Source organism: Labrus mixtus, chromosome 15 (genome assembly GCF_963584025.1).
Source record: "Labrus mixtus chromosome 15, fLabMix1.1, whole genome shotgun sequence".
Lineage (NCBI taxonomy): Eukaryota > Metazoa > Chordata > Actinopteri > Labriformes > Labridae > Labrus > Labrus mixtus.
Genome location: NC_083626.1, coordinates 17397140 through 17414942, shown reverse-complemented (window position 1 = coordinate 17414942; position 17803 = coordinate 17397140). Strand labels below are relative to the sequence as shown.

General features: G+C 42.9%; 2 protein-coding genes across 7 annotated transcripts in view; both read left to right on the top strand.

Annotated features, from left to right (window-relative positions):
* LOC132989387 (serine/threonine-protein kinase WNK2) overlaps positions 1 to 4758 on the top strand; it is a 43812-nt gene extending 39054 nt beyond the window's left edge. For all 4 annotated transcript variants that reach the window (XM_061056989.1, XM_061056990.1, XM_061056991.1 and 1 more), the window contains 3 exons: positions 733 to 777; positions 1278 to 1579; positions 2146 to 4758. In XM_061056989.1, the coding sequence (XP_060912972.1) occupies positions 733 to 777; positions 1278 to 1579; positions 2146 to 2496 (698 nt within the window). In that variant the 3' untranslated portion in view covers positions 2497 to 4758. The remainder of the gene's footprint in view (positions 1 to 732; positions 778 to 1277; positions 1580 to 2145) is intronic.
* Positions 4759 to 6706: 1948 nt separating this feature from the next.
* Positions 6707 to 16923, top strand: brpf1 (bromodomain and PHD finger containing, 1). 3 transcript variants are annotated; one of them, XM_061056902.1, is made up of 15 exons: positions 6707 to 7467; positions 7716 to 7905; positions 8007 to 8294; positions 8464 to 8981; positions 9132 to 9321; positions 9442 to 9585; positions 10213 to 10341; positions 10562 to 10949; positions 12061 to 12369; positions 12474 to 12746; positions 12843 to 12990; positions 13455 to 13588; positions 14088 to 14203; positions 14321 to 14475; positions 15942 to 16923. In XM_061056902.1, the coding sequence occupies exons 1-15, from the start codon at positions 6731 to 6733 to the stop codon at positions 16123 to 16125; spliced, it is 3903 nt and encodes a 1300-aa protein (XP_060912885.1). In that variant the 5' UTR covers positions 6707 to 6730; the 3' UTR covers positions 16126 to 16923. The 3 variants fall into 3 exon arrangements, with proteins under 3 accessions (XP_060912885.1, XP_060912886.1, XP_060912884.1); XM_061056903.1 differs by having other exon boundaries at positions 12031 to 12369; positions 14151 to 14203; XM_061056901.1 differs by having other exon boundaries at positions 12031 to 12369.
* The last annotated feature ends 880 nt before the right edge of the window (positions 16924 to 17803 follow it).

The following is a 17803-nucleotide window of genomic DNA, read 5'->3' as shown; positions in this document are numbered from 1 at the left end:
TTTCTGTCCCTCATGTTTGGACCGAGAAGACGTGCATGGTGCAGGCGCCAGGCAGGGCACTGATGGAGACTTACTCCGCCATATGAAGGGCTGTATCATCAATATTACTACTTTTGTTTTGTATTTCCTTCCACCTCTCCTGATTATCTGCATGTGTCTGACCAGTGCTGACTCTGATGAATTCCACCTAGTATTCATGTGCTTTTCTTTATTTTGGTTTCACCTTTTGTTTCACAGGCATTCTCACATCGACAAAGGGATCTCTCTTTTTAATCCAGGCTCCAGTCTTCCTCACTTAGCAAACACTCATATTTGTCATGGTCTCTCCTCAAACGAATGGACCAATAACTGCTAAATCTTAAGAGCTAATTATTAGACTCTTTTGTTTGTTTAAGTTAATTCATAAGGCAACATAAAATATATTGGTCTGGCTAGAAATAGGAGGTAATTAACTAGCAGCGTCACAACTCAGGGCTCTATTTCTTAATCTCATCAGGGACACTTCCTGATTGTTTAGCTTTCAGACGTTGTCCATTTTAAAGAGAACACGTAGGCTCTTTCTTCCAGCCCTCACTGATTTTTACACCCCTTGTCCTTCTTTTCCTCTTTCTCTCTCTCCCTGATTGTTTAAATAGCTGATTGTGCTTTTGAAGCAGCTTGTCCACATACTTGTGGTGTGCAGTGTGTCCTGGCCTAACTGTTTCTGTCTTGTGCTGTTCTACCTTCTTATAGGGTCCACTCTGAAACGACTATGTCTAGGCAAAGATCGCAGTAGTAGTAACTATCTCATTTACTTTCTTACTCTGTCTTTCTTACCTCTGTCCACACTATTTTTTTTTTAGTCCTCCTTATGTTTGTGTGTGCATTTATTTTTCTACTTTTTATGAAAATGTTGTTTTTATAAATATGGAATCACCACAGATATTTTGGTGTTTTGTTTGGTTTGCATGGCACTGTCGATGTCTTAAATGCAGAATAATTTCATTGCTTGCATATCAAACATTTCATTTGTCTAAAATTCACAAAAGTCATTTATGTTGCAATCCTTTGGCTGTTTTGTTGGCAGAATACAACATGTGCAACAGTCGACAAGTTGTAAACACGTTGACTCTGACCCTGACAAAACCATCAGTAATATAAAAACTGCCTTTCATGAATATTCTATAATATAGGTTCATGGTGTCTTAAACTACTGCCAAACATCAGCCAATTGATTTTACTGTATTTTTTTGAATTATGTTAAAGGTCAGATTTTTAACATCTTTGTATCTTCTCAGGGTCGCCTCTCAACACCGCCGCAGCTCAGACAGCCGCCAGCCAGACACAGCCGACACTTACAACAACCACACCCTCCCCGTCTCCTCAGCCAATCACACGACTCGCTCAGGTCCAGACCAACAACAGCAACAACAAGAGAGGCACGTTTACTGATGATCTTCACAAACTGGTGGATGACTGGACGAAGGAAACTATAGCAGCAGCCAATCAGACGCGGCCCTCCCTTAACCAGATCAAACAGCAGAGACGAAAGCAGGACCTCGAAGGCAAAGCGCTCCCCAGGGGAGGAGCTACACATGAGGTAGGTGCTCTTGGTATGAATAATTATGGACCATTTCTTTAGGGTGTAAAATAATCCACAGCTGTGTTTCAACGCCTGGAACTGTTTGAGTACAGGGACTTTAGGGTGGGGCATTGCACCATTTATAGAACATTACATTTCAACAAGTTTGATTTTTTTCTGAATGTCATTAACTGTAAACAACACTGAGAAAGTAGTGGTTTCAAATGACAGTTATAAAACGGCATACTCTGTGTGAAACATTGAAGGGTACATTAAATAATTGCAGGTGATTTGTTAAGTTGAATTGAGATTTGCAGCTGTGAAAATGTGTATAAAAAAGTTTGCATGGGTGTAATCTTTATTGACCTGTGTGAAACAGGTGTGGCTTTTCTTAAGTCAGCAGGCTAATTTGCCTAACCTTCTCTGTGAAAATGCAGGCAGTAACAGGCCGGAGGAACCTTTAGTCCCTTGAAGAGAAGGGACTTAAAGTCAGGGGTAATTTTTGGGAAAATGCAGCTTTTTGTAATTTGGTACAGTGAGACCGTCTGTGTAGTACTTTGTATAAGAACTCACTTCTTTTTCAGATGAAGTGCCATGTTGGTCCCAGCAAGTTCCAGTTGCCTCTCTCCTGCCCCCTGACTGCTGCTTTAGGCCCGGGGATGCCCACAACCCTAGCACCAAACTCCTCAGCAATGCGCCCTCCTGGGTACCTTTCACCAGCAGGCTCCTATGGCGGGATGGTTCCTGGTCCTCTATACCCCCCGCAGTGGCCTGGCCTGCCTAGTCCTGTGGGGACAGTGGGCCCTGTAGGCTTGCTCGGTGCTGGAGGAAATATGCCCTTTGGCACAATGGCAAACCCAGGGATCCAAGCCTACCCTCTGGTCATGCATGACTCTGAGACTGGCCCCTGTCTCAAAACCACTAGGACTACTTAATCTCCAAATCTGCTCTGCAGTGTTTCACCAGAGCGACTCCTGTACATAATGTGACCTTGTAAAAAACATAAGAGTGTTGTTATTCTTAATACAACACCTATATATGTAGTTTATTGTGTTTGAGTGTGTGTGTTGAAAGTATGTGTGTTTACTTTGTAGTACATGTTTGTCTAAATACCTAATGCTTTTTGGCTGTGGTCTTGACTAAACTTAGCCATACAAGTCTCTTTTTTTAGGTCACAGAAACATGTTTCACTTTATTCTTTAATACTGTACTACTGTAGTTGTCACAATGATTTTGCCTTTTTGTGTTACGTCCGCATTAAACACTACACTACATTTGGAATCCAAAAACCAGTGGTTTGAGATATTGTAACAGGACAGTATTTATGATAAAGATACCTGAAGGAATGTAGTGCCTTGAGCATTGATTTATAGATTGTTTTCTTCTGTGAAACAACTGCATGTCTGCATCCAACTTATTTTATTTGAGTGCAGTCTCTTTTTTCTTTTCTTTTTTTTTTTATGCATTACAGACACTTTTGTTTTTTGTTTACATATGAATGCCCTTGTAGTACTGCACTATTAACACAGTATATGCTCTTATTTAAATAATAAAATCATGTTTTAACCCTTGTTTACTTTCTACCATGTGACAGATGGCATGCCATAGAGGTGGGATGTGCCATTGCCTTGCAGAAAGAAATGGTTAATGTGAGACTGATGGGTGAAGAAGAAAAAAAAAAGCCAGCAGCCAAAATCAACATTTTCAGGTCAAATGGTTAGTTGGACACGGTCTCTTTTGATGTGTTGGATAGCACAAGAGTTGGCATTGTTGTGTCCTTGTGCTCAGAGAAAAGGCAGTGTCCAGAGCCATATATACTGTACATAGTTCTTTCTACAGTGTATGCCTCTGGTAGTGATCAGAATGTAGCAATTAATATGTGAAGGCTTGAGGCTTTAAAGTGCAATTTAACCCCTCCACAAAGCTTTGATCGTGGCCTTGCCACAAGCCTTATCTCTGATGATGTGTGCAACAGGAGCAAGCTGATAAGTTGAACAAAGTTACAAAACACAAAGCAAACAATAGAAGCTACTTGCAAAATAATAAACAATACACACCACTTATCAAACTCTGAAGTCACTACTGCTAAATGTTTTTCTCAACTTGGCTGTCCTATTACTCAGCATACAGTGTATGTAACAATGTTTTGTGCAATCACCACTGAAGTCTGACTTTTTAAATTATTTGATGTATAAAGCTTAATTTTGTTTTGATGCTGCTATTGTCTTAGGTTCACTATACATTTTTGCATTGTATTCACAGAAGATGGTACTTAAAAATAAAAACAAGAACTCCTCTTAAGTAGATGAATAAATGAGACTCAGAGCAGTGTTATTGCCTTGGAGTTTTAATGTTGACTTTCCCAGGTTGATTTTGCCTTTTTTTTTTTTTTGTTAGGTGAAATATTGCAAGAATCAAATGATTCTTGATGCTGAAGATTTGCACAACATATAGTTTCTCTTAAGATATGGTCAGTTTCCTAAACTGTATATAATAGATTTCACAGCCTGTACTTTTTTAAATCACAGATTAGCATGGCCAACTCTAATATTCCACAACGCAAAGATAAATAAAACGGCTACTATGGTCAGAAATTTCACATCTCCACAACACATTTAAAAAGATTTTTGCATCCCAATCCTGCCAAGCTGTGAATTGTACAGTTGTCTTGTACTATATATTTGTACATTTTGTTTGTTTGATGGTAAAACTTGTGTATGGGGTGGTGGAGGTGGAGGGGTTGTTTGATGTATATTAATCCATCAATTCGGTTTGAATTGGACTTTTATAGGATATTATGCAGAGTCTTCTGCTTTGGTGAAATATTTCCAGTAGTAAGAGATTTCTGTTCTCTGTCATTGTATCTGGTATGTTTTATCCCAACTCCCTCGCTGTTAACTCACTGTGAGCAGAGAAGGGAATAACTATTGTTTGCATATTCATCAGGGTGCAATGATCAAAAGAGGAGCTGAAATGCACAGAGGAGGAGCTTTTCTTCTGCCTTTGCACATCTCACTTCTCTCTGGAAGACAACATTGCCCCCTGGTGAATGGGCTCCGATTGTCAAAGGCTTGTATTTTAAATGTGTGGGATTGCTTCTGCCTGCTGATTGTCCCACTGCATTACCCCACCTACCCTGCTGCACTGTAACCACGGACTGTATGTTGAGAGAGAAATAAATATTATTTTGTGCTTGATTGTCTGTGTCATAGTTGTTTTTCCCCCTTCCAAAGCCACATCAATCAAAAACATGATTAATTTAGCAAGCAGGTAAAGAACCCATGAATCATTCCACTCTTTTAATAATTCCTTTATTAGTTGTACTTAATTGATTATTATCAGTAGAGTTATTTGAACGTATGACATGAACTGAGGCCAGGATTGATGTATTCATACTAAGTCCTGCCAACTGCTTTGAAACACAGTCACAGATTCGCGACATATAAGAAAAAAAATATCCATGAAATTAACGACCGAGAAGAAGGGGAAAATAAATTACTAAACACACAATAAATGTATATATCCAGATATATAGTGTAAAAAAAACCAAATATGAGCCTTATTTTACCTCCTCCAAGCCGAGAAATAGGCCCTCTGTCGTGTGGCGAATGTGTCATGCGCTGTTTAGCGGCGCAACGTTTCAGCAACGGTTACCCCCCTTTTGTTCCAAGCGAGTTCCTGAATATTTCCCCCAACACAATGAAATGATCAGGGTATTAAATCATTCTTTTGGAAGCAAAAAAAAACACTGCACTTGCGTTACCCCCTCCCCGGATCCATATATATGGGGACTATCTAATGAATTACAAAAAAAAAATCGATCTGCTGCAACCCGTCCGCGCTGCTGTGAAGGTTTCCCCGAAGAAGGCAGCAGCTTTGAGGAACGTGGAGTAGTAAGTGCTTAAAGATCAGCAGCGTTTTCACGGCTTTTTGTGACAAACTGGGCTCACATTAAGAACCTTAACTGTACGTGATTTTACTTAAATGTTAGGGTTTAATCCGAACCTCTTCGTACCATGAATGCATGAAGTAGTAAAGTCCGCTTTGCAATACAAGGATGCCAGACTGCCTAACCACGTAATGCTCAACATTTCACCCGTAGAAGATGGAGAACAAACAAGTCCCCTTTACATGTTCACTTATTTCTTATTTACAGACTGATCTCACTGTTCTGTTGTATCATCTTAACCTCTTAATGTTAAACAATCTCTGCTGCATAGTATGTGGGGATTCACTAGGGTGAGGTCATTGTGGAGGGAAATACTACAGGGGGCTGAGATGGGCAACCAAGTTACTGACTGGCACTACTTTATATTTCTCAAATCAATCCTCTTGTAATGCACAATTCGTTAAAGTGTCTTCTCTTTGTGTGGCTAATGTGTGCCCCGATGTACGCGAGTTGCTCCCACCTAGTTAACATTCAGCAGCTTTAATGAAAAGACTGTGCAGACTAACGTTGTTATCTATTGTAAATAACAGAGCTAGTCTTGTCATTTTAACTTGTAAACAACGAGATAGCGCATTTTAGCTCCGCGGGTTATGTTTCACCAAAGTCTACATGTTGTTGTTTGCTAGCTGTGTTATTAGCTTGCTTGCTAGCTAACACCGCCAGGCTGCAGTTTTTTTTTTGTATTGTTTGAGCAGATTTGGAAAAGTGACATAGCCGACATTAACTGGGTTTAAATACGTCAACAACAAAAAAAAACCCACGGTTACCTCTTGGATATTCAAACTTGTGCACTGCCATGTTAAGCTGTTTCTCTCCCAACTTGTGGAATGTAAACAAGCTTATTAAAATACTGTCAGCTGGACTTACTGTTCTGCTTTTTCACTGCACGTCAACTCAATATAACTGTAGTTAGTTTGGAGCAAACTGCAAACATGTTTACTTAATTTGCACCTGTTATTTGGGGGGGTCTGAACCTAAATGTGTGTTTGTTGCAACTGGGAACGAGGGACATCCTCACGTGACTGCACTGTAACAGGTGCTTAAAGTCTTTGCACAGGTTTGACTCTTACTGCTTTAGTTGAGTGATTTTAGTTGTTAAAACCGTTATAACACATGATGTGCAAGCGGAAAGTAACCCATGGAATAGATGCTCCAATGCTCCTCCTTTGTGTCCCCCCCTCTTTTTAGATGTAAACTTGAACAGCATCTGTCCCAGCACAATGGGGCTGGACTTCGATGTGAAGACCTTCTGTCACAATCTACGGGCCACCAAGCCCCCTTACGAGTGTCCTGTTGAGACTTGTCGTAAGGTCTACAAAAGCTACAGTGGAATCGAGTACCACCTCTACCACTACGACCATGACAACCCGACTCCTGCGCAGACTGTGCCCCAGAAGAAGAGGAAGGGACGACCTCCTCGCGCCTCGTTGGCCGGGTCGGGGGATACAGACGAGGGAGAACGTAACGTAAGTGGCGGTCCGGGGCAGGGAGGGAACACACCTGGAAGCCCCAACCACTCGGAACACTCTCACTCCCCGGGCAGAGAGACAATGACCTATGCCCAGGCGCAGCGTATGGTGGAGCTGGAGCTGCAGGGGCGTATCCACCGCATTAGCATCTTCGAGAACATCGACGTGGTGTCAGAGGAAGACAGTGACGCGGACGACGCTCCTCCATCTGGTACCGGAGGGAGCGGTGGAGGAGTGTGTAACGGTAGTGATGGAGGAGGTAGCGAGGTAGGAGGTAGTGGCAAGGACCGCCAGGATATGCCGTCTTCTAATGGGGGGAAATCCACCCCAAAGTCTGGGAAGCATAAAAGTAAAGAGAAGAAGAAGGACGGCTCGTCTCATCATCACAGCTCTCAGTCCGGGCCTGCAGTCAAGCTGCCTGAGGCGGTCTTCAGAGAGCTGGACCAAGAGAGACCGGATGCACCTCCTCGGCCTTTATCCTACTACAGGTATGATTTAGAGTTCTAATACCTTTTATTCACAATTTACACCAGCTATAAGAATTACAGACAGGACAATTGCCTTTGTATGTCTTAGGAAATATATTTCACCTAAGATTCCTTGTTTTTATTTTGTCATTAATTTCTCATTTAACACAAAGATTAAGTTGGTGCCAGCCCTGTACTCCCAACTGCTAACATTTCTTTGCCACCCATGCACTATTACATAATAATATAAACATATTTTTGCTGTTCAGGTATATTGATAAGTCCGTCGAGGAGCTGGATGAGGAGGTAGAGTATGACATCGATGAAGAGGACTACATTTGGCTTGACATCATGAATGACAAGCGGCGGCGGGACGGTGTGACACCCATCCCTCAGGAGGTCTTTGAGTACCTCATGGACCGATTGGAGAAGGAGTCCTACTTTGAGAGCCATAACAAGGTACCTGAGCTTGGACATTTTGGGGAAAATGTTTTTTTTGACCACTTAAAGATACTGGAATGCATCCAACGTCGCATCTCTCCTTTCCGTCTCTCCCCCAGGCGGACCCCAGCACCCTAATCGACGAAGATGCTGTCTGCTGCATCTGCAACGATGGAGAATGTCAGAACAGCAATGTGATCCTGTTCTGTGACATGTGTAACCTCGCCGTGCATCAGGAGTGTTACGGTGTGCCCTACATCCCAGAGGGCCAGTGGTTGTGTCGGCGCTGCCTGCAGTCGCCTAGTCGAGCTGTGGACTGTGCTCTGTGTCCCAACAAGGGAGGCGCTTTCAAACAGACAGACGACGCACGCTGGGCCCATGTGGTGTGTGCCCTCTGGATCCCAGAGGTAAGCCCATTCCCTACTGCAGTCCTTATGGGAGCTACATAAACCTCCAGATTGAGTTGTGTTCGCCTGAGTCATTTACAGTTTTGCAATCAATACCTTATGTCAATACTTTCCAAGCACTATGATTAGAAGTAAATATACTTATGAATTGTTTTCTGCTTTTTCTCAGGTCTGCTTTGCTAACACAGTCTTCCTGGAGCCGATTGATAGCATCGAACACATTCCTCCTGCTCGCTGGAAGCTCACCTGCTACATCTGCAAGCAGCGCGGGTCGGGTGCCTGCATCCAGTGTCACAAAGCCAACTGTTACACCGCCTTCCACGTCACGTGTGCCCAGCAGGCGGGCCTCTATATGAAAATGGAGCCCGTCAGAGAAACCGGGGCCAACGGCACCTCGTTCAGCGTCCGCAAGACGGCGTACTGTGACATCCACACGCCTCCGGGATCAGCGCGACCCCTGGGAGGCGTTGGCGGCGCGAGCATGGGTTCTTCTCACAGCGAGGGCGAGCTGGAGGAGGACGACGAGCCCAGCATCGGCCATGACGACGATTCAAAGGGCTGGAGCTCTGAGCGAGCCAAGAGGGCGAAGGCCAAGTCGAGGCTGAAGATGAAAAGAGCGAGGAAGATCTTAGCTGAGAGGAGAGCTGCCGCACCGGTTGTGTCTGTGCCCTGCATCCCTCCCCACAGGTACAGTGGACAAGAAGTTTGTATTTTAACTGCACTGTAGGGGCTTCACAAGTCCAAGATTCACAAAACCATGTCTATCTTTTTGTGGAGAACTGCATGTGGAGTAGGAGGACCAAACACATCGTCACATTGTTTTTTTTCCCCCACCAGGCTGAGTAAAATCACCAGTAACTTGACAGTACCCAGGAAGAGCCAGTTCATGCAGCGACTGCACAGCTACTGGACGTTAAAGAGGCAAAGTCGTAACGGCGTTCCTCTGCTACGCCGGCTCCAAACGCATCTACAGTCGCAGCGGCATATTGACCCTGTCCCTCCTCAACCTCCTTCACAGCTCCCTCCGGTGACTTGTGTTATTGTGTAGCTACTCATTTAGAAGTGTAGTTGATTTCTATCATTTTCTGTTATTGCGTCATTCAGTCTTCTAACATGATTTTTTATTTTATTTTTTTTTTTTTGCAAGTTGCCGCCTCAGAGGGACAGTGAGGAGAAACAATCGGCACTGAAGGAGCAGCTGAAGGCGTGGCAGAGACTGAGACACGACTTGGAGAGGGCCAGGCTACTGGTGGAGCTCATCCGGAAGAGAGAGAAACTCAAGAGGGAGACGGTGAGACACACTTTTTTTTTTTTTTATAACCATTTAAAATCCATTAACCTGGGATTTTTTTTTTTTTTTTGGGACAAGATTCTAACACAAGTCTTGCTTAGGATTCATCTTGCGTCAATGCAGACACATCAAAAATGTGTTCCAAATAAAAGATGGACTTGTATATATCAATCAAGCTATTTAAATCTAGGGCACATGTTTTCCGTTCTTCATTTTCGACACAATCTTTTAGTGATTTAAATTCCTGGTAGAGGTGAACAGTTCAGTACTTTCTCGTGTGTAAGGTGCCATTCAGAAGTGCTGCTGGACGCTCTGACACATTTAACATTTGAGAACTGGCTGTTAGACAGCATCACGTGCACTAGCTTTAATTAGCCAATCTACATGATCTCGTCTCAGTCACAACAAGCCAAGTAGAAATGTGAACATGAAAAACAAAAACAAAAACCTCCTTCACTAGCAGCAGCTTTGTAAAATGTGTGGGTCGGACCTGAATTTGAATTTACTTTGTGTCCGCACACAGTACACGCACAGTACACGCACAGACACACACACACTTCAGGTCCCAGACTTGTCTCTCTATGTTGATTTATTCAGCAGGTGTATATTGTTCACACTGTGTTTCAGATTAAAGTGCAGCAGATGGTGCTGGAGATGCAGCTGACTCCCCTCCTGGTGCTGTTGAGGAGCACGCTGGAACAGTTGCAGGAGAGAGACACAAACAACTTCTTCACTGAGCCTGTACCGCTGGCAGAGGTAAATGCACAAATACACGTTCAGAAAGTCTGCAAACTCACTTTGATAGCAGCTGCCACAGTGAGTGTTTGTCATGCTCTTATCCTGACCTTTACTTTAATATCTGAAGAAAAGAAACAACAACTACTGCTGGCTCTACACACTCATATCGGCACTAAAAATAATTACAGAATAATAAAGCTAATCCAGATCTCTACTTCCTCCCTTCTCCACTATCAAGGTGCCTGACTACCTGGACCACATTGACACTCCAATGGACTTCCAGACTATGTGGAACCTGCTGGAGTCCCATCGCTACCTCACTTTTGAGGCGTTTGAGGCTGACTTTGGCCTCATTGTTAACAACTGCCTCAAGTACAACGCTAAGGACACGGTCTTCTACCGCGCTGCCCTGCGGCTCAGAGAAATGGGCGGGGCTGTCATTAGGACTGCCAGGCGGCAAGCTGAACGGATAGGCTTCGACTACGAGACCGGCATGCATCTCCAGCGAGAGCCGAGCCCAGAAAGTCAGCGCGAGCAGGAGAGAGACCGAGAGAGGGAGCGGGAACGAGACAGAGAGCGGGACAGGGATCGAGAAAGAGAACGACTGATGTCGTCCAACGAAGATGGTAAGTTGGCCTATTTTGCTGTAGTTCTTAAGTTAAGGTATATGATTGTGTTTCTCTCAAGTGTCTTGAGAGGGTTATCTATACTGAGAGGCATTCAATAATAATACAAGAAAGAACTGGGGCATATTTTGATGGCCTTGCATTTGGAGTTGATACAGGACTGTCTGAGATGACACACTCTTACATTTGTCAGTGTAGATGCTCGATGAAAATAAACATTTGTGTGTCATTTCACTGAACCAAAAATGAAGAGACGTAGAAAGAGCTTTGGCCTATTGACCAGTAGGTGGCGCCAAACATGATCACAAATCCTCTTTGCTTGTATTAACTGTATTTCTTCATTAGCTGCTGTTGCTTTGTCAAGTGATGGAGAATCTAAGAAAAAAAAAATGAAACCCTCATCCACACAGCAGGCTGAATGTTTTTATGAGACTGTCTGCTTTTACAATCATTTGTCTTGATTATAACTGATTTTTAAAACATTTGTCAGAGCATTCTTTTTGTTATATTCTTGTTTAAGCTTTAAAAAAAAAAAAAAAAAAAGTGTAAACAAAACTTTGCCTGGACCTCTCACGTTTACAATTTGATGAAACTTAGAGACATGCTTAGCTTTGGTAGAGCATGTTAGCGCCATGACCAAAAATCGCTCAATGTTGTCATCTTTTTGGTGTCACAGGAAACAGCCCACATCTTTCCGTTTATTAGTTTCCACAGAGGCGGCTGTGGCTCAGTGGAAGAGTCAGTCGTCTCTCAACCAGAAGGTTGGGCGGTTCGACTCCCTCCCCCTGCAGTTACATGTGGAAGTGTCCTTGGGCAAGACACTAAACCCTAAATTTCACTACCCTAAATCTTTCAGCGTCCTGTGAATGTGTGTGAATGGGATAAGTTAATACTGATATACTCTAAATAGCAACATCTGCCGTCAGTGTGTAAATGTGGTGTGAACGGGTAGGTGTCTTGAGTGACTACTCAAAAGTGCTTTGAGTAGTCAGGGGACTAGAAAAGGATGATACAAGCTCAACTCCATTTACCATTATCAAATTTGATAGCTTTTAAATAGTCTGTCTTGCTGCATATTTAGCAGCCTCTATCTCTCCCCCGCCCCTCTCAGAGCTCCTCCTGATGGAGAACAGGCGACGGCTGCCGCTGGAGGAGCAGCTGCATTACCTGCAGACGCGTCTCGATGAGGTCAGCTCGGGAAAGCACAGCATTGGTCAGTCGCGTAGAGCCAAAGCTCTGAGGAAAGAAATCAGTGTCATCAAAAGGAAGCTCGCACACCAGAGGGAGGGAGGCTCAGGACTGGGGGGCAGGGAGTCTGTGGGAGGAGGCGACCGCGGCTCTTCTCTCCCCCATCACCCATCTTCTGCAGGACACCTTGACGAAGGGGGAGAAAGCAGCAGCCAGGAGATCGGAGGAAAAGGTAAATGTGGGAATATTTCTAATGTTATTTACGTGTGGTAGATAAAATCGATTAAAGATTAATCAGTTGGATATTTTCTTACATTTTATCGCCCCTCACTGTAGACCTAAATGTGTCTGCCCTGGCTCCCGAGGTGGGCCGGCGGACATCTGTCCTCTTCTCCAAGAAGAACCAAAAAATGGCTGGACCCCCCAAAAGGCCAGGACGCCCTCCCAAGAACAGGGATGCTGGGTACGCCGGGGCAGGTGTGAGTCAAAGCCCCATTGGTCCCCCTCAGCTTCCCCTTTTGTCCTCGACCAGGCAGAGGAAGAGGCCGCGCAGCCCCCGCAGCAGCTCCAGCTCTGACAGCGACAGTGACAATGACGACCTGCTCCCCGGTACCGAAGACAAATACCAAGGGAACTTATGACGACTGTTTTATCTTTCATCGTGCACACTCACTTTACCGCTCCTATCGCTCTCCCTTTACTCAGGTTTGCCCAGTAACGGTTTTGATGGCGGTAACCAGCCTGTGACAGAGAGCTTCCGTGTGTACAGAAACGACACCCGTCTCCCTCGTTCCAGCTCGGACTCTGAGTCCACAACCAGCAGCAGCAGCAGTGCAGCTTCTGACAGAACCAGGTGATTGTTGCGTAATCGAACCTGGAGCTGTTTTGAGTAAATAAGCTACGATTCAGCCTACTCCTTACCGATTGACTAGATCTCTCCGTATTTTATTATGCACAGATTTATGAATTTAACTTATCCTTTCTTTAATCTGTCAGTAAGAAAATAAATAGATGTCCTCGACTGTGAAACTGTACATATATATGAAACAAGTGTAACCAACCAGGCTGACATTGAAGGGATAAAATTTCCGCAAGGCAATGGTTAATTTTTAGAAGCATAAAAGTATGTAACTAAAAGAATAGTGAACTAATCACTGGTAACCTCTTGTTCACCAGAAAAGTTATTGTACAAATGAGGAAACTGTGCAGAGCTGTATTTACAGATGAGGTCATCAGTAGTTCATAAAATCCTTGACCTGTCAGATTGTAGACGGTTGTTCTTAAAATGTCCTCCGTCTTGTCTGTACTCTCTGTCAGTACGACTCCCTCTAAGCAGGGCAGAGGAAAGGCCTCGTTCTCTCGCTCCGCCTTCCAGGAGGACAGCAGTGAGGAGACGTCGGGCACTGAAAATGATTCCTACTCAGTCGGGGGATCGCGGAGCGTTTCACATTGTAAGCACATCTCGACCATACATGCACACTCCTCCCTGTGTCACGCAAACACAGTTTTTTCAATCCAAGAAGGTGGGTGTCTTCTCTGGAAAGATTTGAATCTTGATGAGGTTGGTAAATTCAGTTTATCTTTGTATCTTTGACCTTTGTTGATTTATTTGGACTTGGGTGACTCAACTCATGATGTAGTCATGCCACTAGTTTGATGCTCTGGTGCAATCAAAATGTTCCACTTCTCGCTCTGAGATTTGTCTTCTGTGTTATCAAGAAGTCAGTAACTTCTATGGAAGCATAGACCATTCATTAAGCACACCTATCCCAGCTCTCGTCCAACTTCCTATTTCAAATCCAAACCAGTCCCAGGAACAAATAATCTTAACCAGTTTTCGGGGCAAGGTTTATTTCCTAACAGATAAAGACATAAGGTTTGTATAAACAACCTAGTCACCTAGTTAGAAGTGATGACTGTCTTTCCTGTTCCTGTGCTCCTTACCGTCAGTGGTGCGCGGTCGAGACAGGTCAGGATGCTGGATGACTTCTGATGACTATTCTTCTCTTGAAGCTCTGGATCTGGTGTGGGCCAAATGCAGAGGCTATCCTTCATATCCTGCACTGGTGAGACACAAATCCCCTCTGCAAATAGCATACATTCAAGTTTGCCGGGCACTGTAGGAATGTCCTTCAGGTTATTGAGCACATCTAATCCTCTTTTCGCCCCCTCTCTGCCTGCAGATAATTGACCCGAAGATGCCGAGGGAGGGAGTGTTCCACCGTGGTGTCCCAATCCCCGTCCCCCCTTTGGATGTGCTGAAACTAGGAGAGCAGATGACCCAGGAGGCGAGGGAGCACTTGTTCCTGGTCCTTTTCTTTGACAACAAGAGAACCTGGTCAGTCCTCTGGGGTGTTTTGACTTGTGGTTTTATATTTTCTAAATGTAATCATTCTCAAAGTTAGTCTCTTCTGTTTTTAAACTGTTACACTTTTTCTGCCCCCCCCCCCTCCCTCCAAATGATACCTTTTTTAACGACAAAAAACAAAACAAGACGCAAGCAGTACAAGCTTCCGATGTTACTGGATGTGTGCACACAAGTCAAAGTGTAAAAAGAAGTTCAAAAGAAACCCCCATTCCTATTACTGAAGTGCAAGACGGCAGAACCTTTAGTAGAAGTAGGGCAAATGTGGTTTTGCGATATAGAAGAGGAGGAAAAAAACATGTTGTGTTTGAGGTCATAGTGTGCTGCAATCACCTCAGAAACATGCACCATTGTCGTTCTTTTCTGCCTTGTTGATGCCCTTAAGAGCGTTCAGGAGTAGAAATCAGGTCAAGTCAAATCCCCGGAAACAGGTAGAAAGAATCATATAAAGAGTTCTAATAAGCAGCCGGAGGGAAGAGTTTTTTCTAATAATAATCTAAAGTAATAGGTAAATGGTTGCCATGGTAAGCATAAGGAATTGAGTCGTGATTGAAATAGCTTTTGTAATGAATAAACTGAAATGATTAGGTTAGATAATACACATGTAGTTAAGCAATTAAATAAAAGCAATGACTAAATAGTTGTGTAATTTAAAAGTAGTAAAGTAACTAACAGATACACAGTGAGAGTAAGCTAAAAGTATCTGGTTAAAACATGAAGCTTAAGTAGTGGGTGAATTGTAAGCACCGTTCTGTAAAATCAGGAACGATACTGATGTCTGATATAACAATTTAGCCGATTCCCATACTGATGTTTGTTCCATGACTTCTTTTGGTGCAATACTCCCACAATGCCACCATTTTCTCCCAGGTTTGATAATGAAGACAAGTTAGTTTGTTTAACAGTTGACTTACCGATGCATCGGTGCATCCCTGGTTAATTGTTAAAATACTTAATTTATAGTAAACCTTTAACAGTTGAAATGGTTTTCTGAAGTAATACATTCATTGTCAATATAATCAACTTAAGGTAATGGATAAACAGTGAAAACGATTAGCTAAAGTACATCTTTATGGTTGAAATTATTAGTAAGGAAATTGATTTATGGTTGAAATTGTAAGCTTAAGTAATGGATACATGGTTAAACTATGAGCAAAAATAATGGATTAAAGGTCAAATTCAACCAAATTAAAATTAATAGATAAAGGGAACCCAGTTGGCTTAGGTCATGGATAAATGGCTGATATAAAGGTATGAAAACATTTTATTACAATATCCACTGTTGTACATTCAATCATTATAAATGTATTTTATTTAGGAAGTGTAATTGGATTGGGAGTTAAAGTTGCTGTTGGTTTCAAAATGTATGGACTCTGGACTGGATGAGCTGGACTTACCAACTGATGTGTCTATGTTGATGCAACTTTGTGTGTATCCAGGCAGTGGCTGCCGCGCTCGAAGCTCGTGCCGCTAGGTGTGGACCAGGAGCTGGACAAGGAGAAGATGCTGGAGGGCAGAAAATCAAACATCCGCAAGTCAGTGCAGGTGGCCTACCACCGCGCCATGCAGCACCGCAGCAAGGTGCAGGGAGACCCCAGCAGTGAGACCAGTGACAGTGACTGAACACATACACATACACACACACACACACACACAAATGTAACGTATCCTTGCAGGTGTTGTAGAGCATATGTTTCACTATCAAGAGCCTGAGCCTCCATCACAGAACACAAAAACCAGTGCCAGTAGCAGAGAGTGGGGGAACAAATCCTCTACAGCGGCCCTAAGACACAAACACTCATGCACACTTAGCCGTATTTAATCTGACATGTAAAATATTGTATTTAAGAGAATGGAAAAGAAGGTTATTAATAATGTCGTTTTGGAAAATATGCTATGTTCAGAATCAGAAATGGAAATATTCTTGGTAAGTGGTCAATATGTTGAACACCAGATGAGATAATGGTTTACAGACTCTTAAAGTGAGCGTAGTATCGCATAGACAAACCACATCTCCCGTTGATTCTTGCACATGTGGTTTTACATTTGAACAGGGCATGTAGTGACCATTCAAATGCACACAGTTGGTATGGCTGTTCATTCCAACAATCAAGCACATCATCCCCCCCCCCCCCAAAAAAAAAAAAAGCCCTGTCATTTGCCAGTGGGGCACCAAGAGAGACAGTTTGAACCCGTTTCAATGTTATTTATTCTGCGGACTCCTTATTAACAAGGTCAACGAGCCTGTTTTATCATGGACTACTTCTAATCACTCCGACAACACAAGACATTTCTTGTGTGATCCTTTGTTCTGTTGTTGTCTGTATTCATCATGTCTCCTGTTTATATGATTTTTGTAAACTGCGTCAGTGTCACACAGGCCTCTGGTCAACCAATAATGAGGACTTAAACTGAAACACATGATCGCCTCACTGTCTGTTTTAGTCTCAGGCTGATGGCTTTAGAACTTTTATATATACAGATTGCATAAAGATAGAAGTTTAATAAAAAAAAGAATTGAGTTTTTTAAACTTGTGGGTGGTCTTGTGGTCACTGCGTGTCTGTGAGAGTGGACCGTGTTTGTTCATCCTGGTTTCTTGAATCATATCTAGAGATCTCTATTTGGTGGAATATCTCTGTTTGTTCAGCAGAATGTAATGACTTGATATGCTGCAATCTTTTGATCCTGATTCAAACAGCGTGAATGCACTATACTTCAGTTTTGGTAATGGATTTGAAAAAACACCAAACGTCACTCTACACTGGGAGGGGTTTTCTATCTTCTGGGGATAATTTGTATTTAAACATGTCTTAAAATGTTGTAGGTGTATAATAAACCCGGGTACGCCCTCAGGAATTCCTCATCATAAGTGATGGTGTTGAATCATGGGAAAAGATGTTTGTAGATAACTTTTTTTTCTGTGGGGGTGTTAGATAGTTCATAACCAGGGTTTGTAAGTGCTTCACACTGCTTTTTCCTCGGGCAGTATGTTATTGTATATAAGACGCAGACTTAGTGTTCACCGGTTCTACTGGTTGGACAACCTTGGATAAAAACAAGTAAGTCTTACCGAACATGCTCGTTAAGAATCTTAATTTTTACACGCCTAGAAGTCAAGTTGAAAAATGCACTTGTCAGTAATATCAATACACACATGACAGCACGCTTTCATTACTTTCATTACTTTGATCAACATTACATTTCCCAAAAGTTGACTACTTGTTCACATCATCATTGGCTGTATTAGCTCAAGTGCATTTGATGACAAATATCTCCCCTGACAACCACTTTTAAATTTCC

Excerpts from the sequence above, each read along its gene's own strand:
- brpf1 (XM_061056901.1), top strand. The coding sequence starts at position 6,731 with ATGGGGCTGGACTTCGATGTGAAGACCTTCTGTCACAATCTACGGGCC. Across the intron at positions 8,295-8,463 it reads GTGCCCTCTGGATCCCAGAG|GTCTGCTTTGCTAACACAGT; the intron begins GTAAGCCCATTC and ends GCTTTTTCTCAG. Across the intron at positions 12,370-12,473 it reads CCAGGAGATCGGAGGAAAAG|ACCTAAATGTGTCTGCCCTG; the intron begins GTAAATGTGGGA and ends CCCTCACTGTAG.